Source organism: Silene latifolia, chromosome 1, assembly GCF_048544455.1.
Source record: "Silene latifolia isolate original U9 population chromosome 1, ASM4854445v1, whole genome shotgun sequence".
Classification (NCBI taxonomy): domain Eukaryota; kingdom Viridiplantae; phylum Streptophyta; class Magnoliopsida; order Caryophyllales; family Caryophyllaceae; genus Silene; species Silene latifolia.
The window spans coordinates 195,138,491-195,141,043 of NC_133526.1; the positions used below are offsets into that span (position 1 = coordinate 195,138,491).

The 2,553-nt window shown below is 42.2% G+C and overlaps 1 protein-coding gene across 1 annotated transcript; it reads right to left on the reverse strand.

Annotated features, from left to right (window-relative positions):
• Positions 1 to 776: 776 nt before the first annotated feature.
• On the reverse strand, positions 777 to 2,285 carry LOC141590421 (mitogen-activated protein kinase kinase kinase 18-like). The gene has a single exon (XM_074411016.1). It carries the CDS (start codon positions 2,226 to 2,228, stop codon positions 777 to 779), a length of 1,452 nt encoding a protein of 483 aa, XP_074267117.1. The 5' UTR covers positions 2,229 to 2,285.
• Positions 2,286 to 2,553: the final 268 nt, after the last annotated feature.

Genomic DNA, 2,553 nt, shown 5'->3' on the forward strand with positions numbered 1-2,553 from the left:
ATGTCATGATTATATATCCAAAAGATATACTTCGTAATAGCTAAATTAGTCTGGCTTGATTGGGGATTGGCTACTCTTGAATGTATCTTTCACATGAAATAACATGGTACATGCAATAGGACAAGTCGTTCAAATATTTGGATTTGGTCATGTGTTTTGTGATTAGCATAAGCCAAGTTGGTTCTTTGCATTTTTCCATTAAATTTTGCGGCGATTGCTTACAGTTATTGGGGTGGCCAGGTTGGTCTCTTTAGAAGTTGTCTTTTAACAAATCTTTGCATACGCGTTAATGCTAACGACATCAAAACATGATATGTCTCTTGGTTTTGACTTGTGATTAACGGGCAATTTATATGATAACGAAAAATCTAATTGTGCTTATTAACTACCGACTTATCGAATACTTATTGTGATGTTCGAATCATTAAAAATCTAATTATAGAAACAAATAATTACTAATTTACGGACATATTTAACCAAAATAGAACCAGATTAATGTAATTGAAGTTTGACACTGACTCACTGTACTTAATCCGTTTTATTACCGTGGCTTAGTTTTTGTTACACGGTTACACCTAATTAGGTCTGTTTTGACCAAAGACTACTTCAAGAGTCAACCCGCGTGCAACCACCCATGCTAATCTGCTACTAATTGTCGTTTTGACTTGAAGGGAATTAAATCGAGGGGATGGCTCATAAGGAGGTAAAAAACAATGCACTATGTATCGATCTAACATTTTCTAACGTCCTCAACGTTGATTTTGTTGTTAAAGTGATCAAATGATGGAATTGTAACAAAAATTTAAACGTAAAGAGACACGGAAAATATTCGGAAACAATGTATTTTCATTTCTTTTATCAAATGAAAACATATTACCAACATTTGTGGAACAATACAATCTCAAAAATAAAATCAATAATAGTACAAAATCCTTCATAACAGTTCGTATATCTTTCTCTGTTCTCATCACTTCCCGACACAACCTACCGTCATGAAAATTGCACCAAGCAGAGTCATCTCCGCCGCTAAACATATTCTCAATTTCCATCTCATCAATTTCGGCGCTTAATTTAATCCACGTAAAATCATCCTCGTTCTCGTCCTCCTCCTCCTCGGCCTCCATGTCACTTTTAATTTCCAAACTTACCCCTAACCTTGACCCAATTATTTCCTCCCCACTCTCACCCAACTCACAACATTCCTCCCCTACACTCCTCACCTCAACCCACCCATCACTTTCCCACAACACCCCAAACTCCCCTCCCAATTCACCAATCCTAGCCTGAGCCGAAACCCGGTTCTCATCGTCACCAACCTCTCCTTCCGACACATCACCCTCGTCATCCGAAAACCCGACCCACTCCCCCAAATCAAAAACACTCTTCGGAGAACCTCCCCAAACTACCCCTCCCGCTACCGGAACCAAAAACGGATGCTCCAACAGCTGATCACAACTCCACCTCTGCCCGGGATCCCTGACCAAGCACTTCCCCAAGAAATCGACCGCCACCTCGGACAACCGGGCAGGAAACTCGGGCAGCTCATTAGAATAACCAATTTTATACAACGTGTGGGCCCCATTATCCTGCCAAGCTGGCAATCCGGTAAACATCTCGATTACCGTGCAACCCAGGGCCCACACGTCCGCCTCACTCCCCTGAGCTTCTGCTCTTACCACCTCTGGGGCCCACCACAATGGACTCCCACGTGGCGCTCCATCGTGACCGTCACCGGTCCGTTTAGCTGAACCAAAATCCGCAACTTTCGCAACCCGGTTTTCCGGCCCCACCCCGGCGACAAGAACATTACTTCCTTTCACGTCACAGTGAACAATTCCATTCGCGTGTACCTCACGCAACGCCGATACCAAGCACCACGTGTACGATCGGATTAGCTCCACGTCAACCACCTTCTTTCCTCCACCAGCCACGTCACCGCCCGGCATGTACTCAATGAATAACTCCTTAGACGACGTCGTTTCGCTGTCACCGTAGTAATCCACAATAAACGGCGAAGCCGTTGAGATAGAACGAAGTATCTCAATTTCATTTTCCAATGCTTCTATTGAGGCAACACAGCCCTTCCGGGCTGATTTTACGGCGAAAGCGGGGACAGTACTGTCCACGCCTTCGCCGTAGTCTCGGAAACCGAGGGATACGGTTCCGTAAGAGCCTTTGCCGAGGAATTTGCCTCGAATACAAGGTGAATTTTGTGGGTTTAGTTCCATTTTTTTTTGGGGTTGCTCTGTTTTTTTTTTTTTTTTTTTTGGTTGTTGTTGTTGGAAGGTTGACATGGACCAATGGAGTATATATAGGGGATGAGAAAAAATAAAACAGCATGAAAAAAATAGAAAAAGGAAAAAGATTTATTATTGATGATTAGTTGTAAAATAGGAGGAATTTTTGAGGTGACGTAAGAAATATTCCCGGGAAAGTTGGTTAAACTATCGTTGTGGTACGTATACTAGTCCTCTACGATCAAGTATTGTTTCCTTGCGTCTATTCTTGTATTTCTCAATTCACATTTTCTTATTTAATTTAAAACCGTTTTAA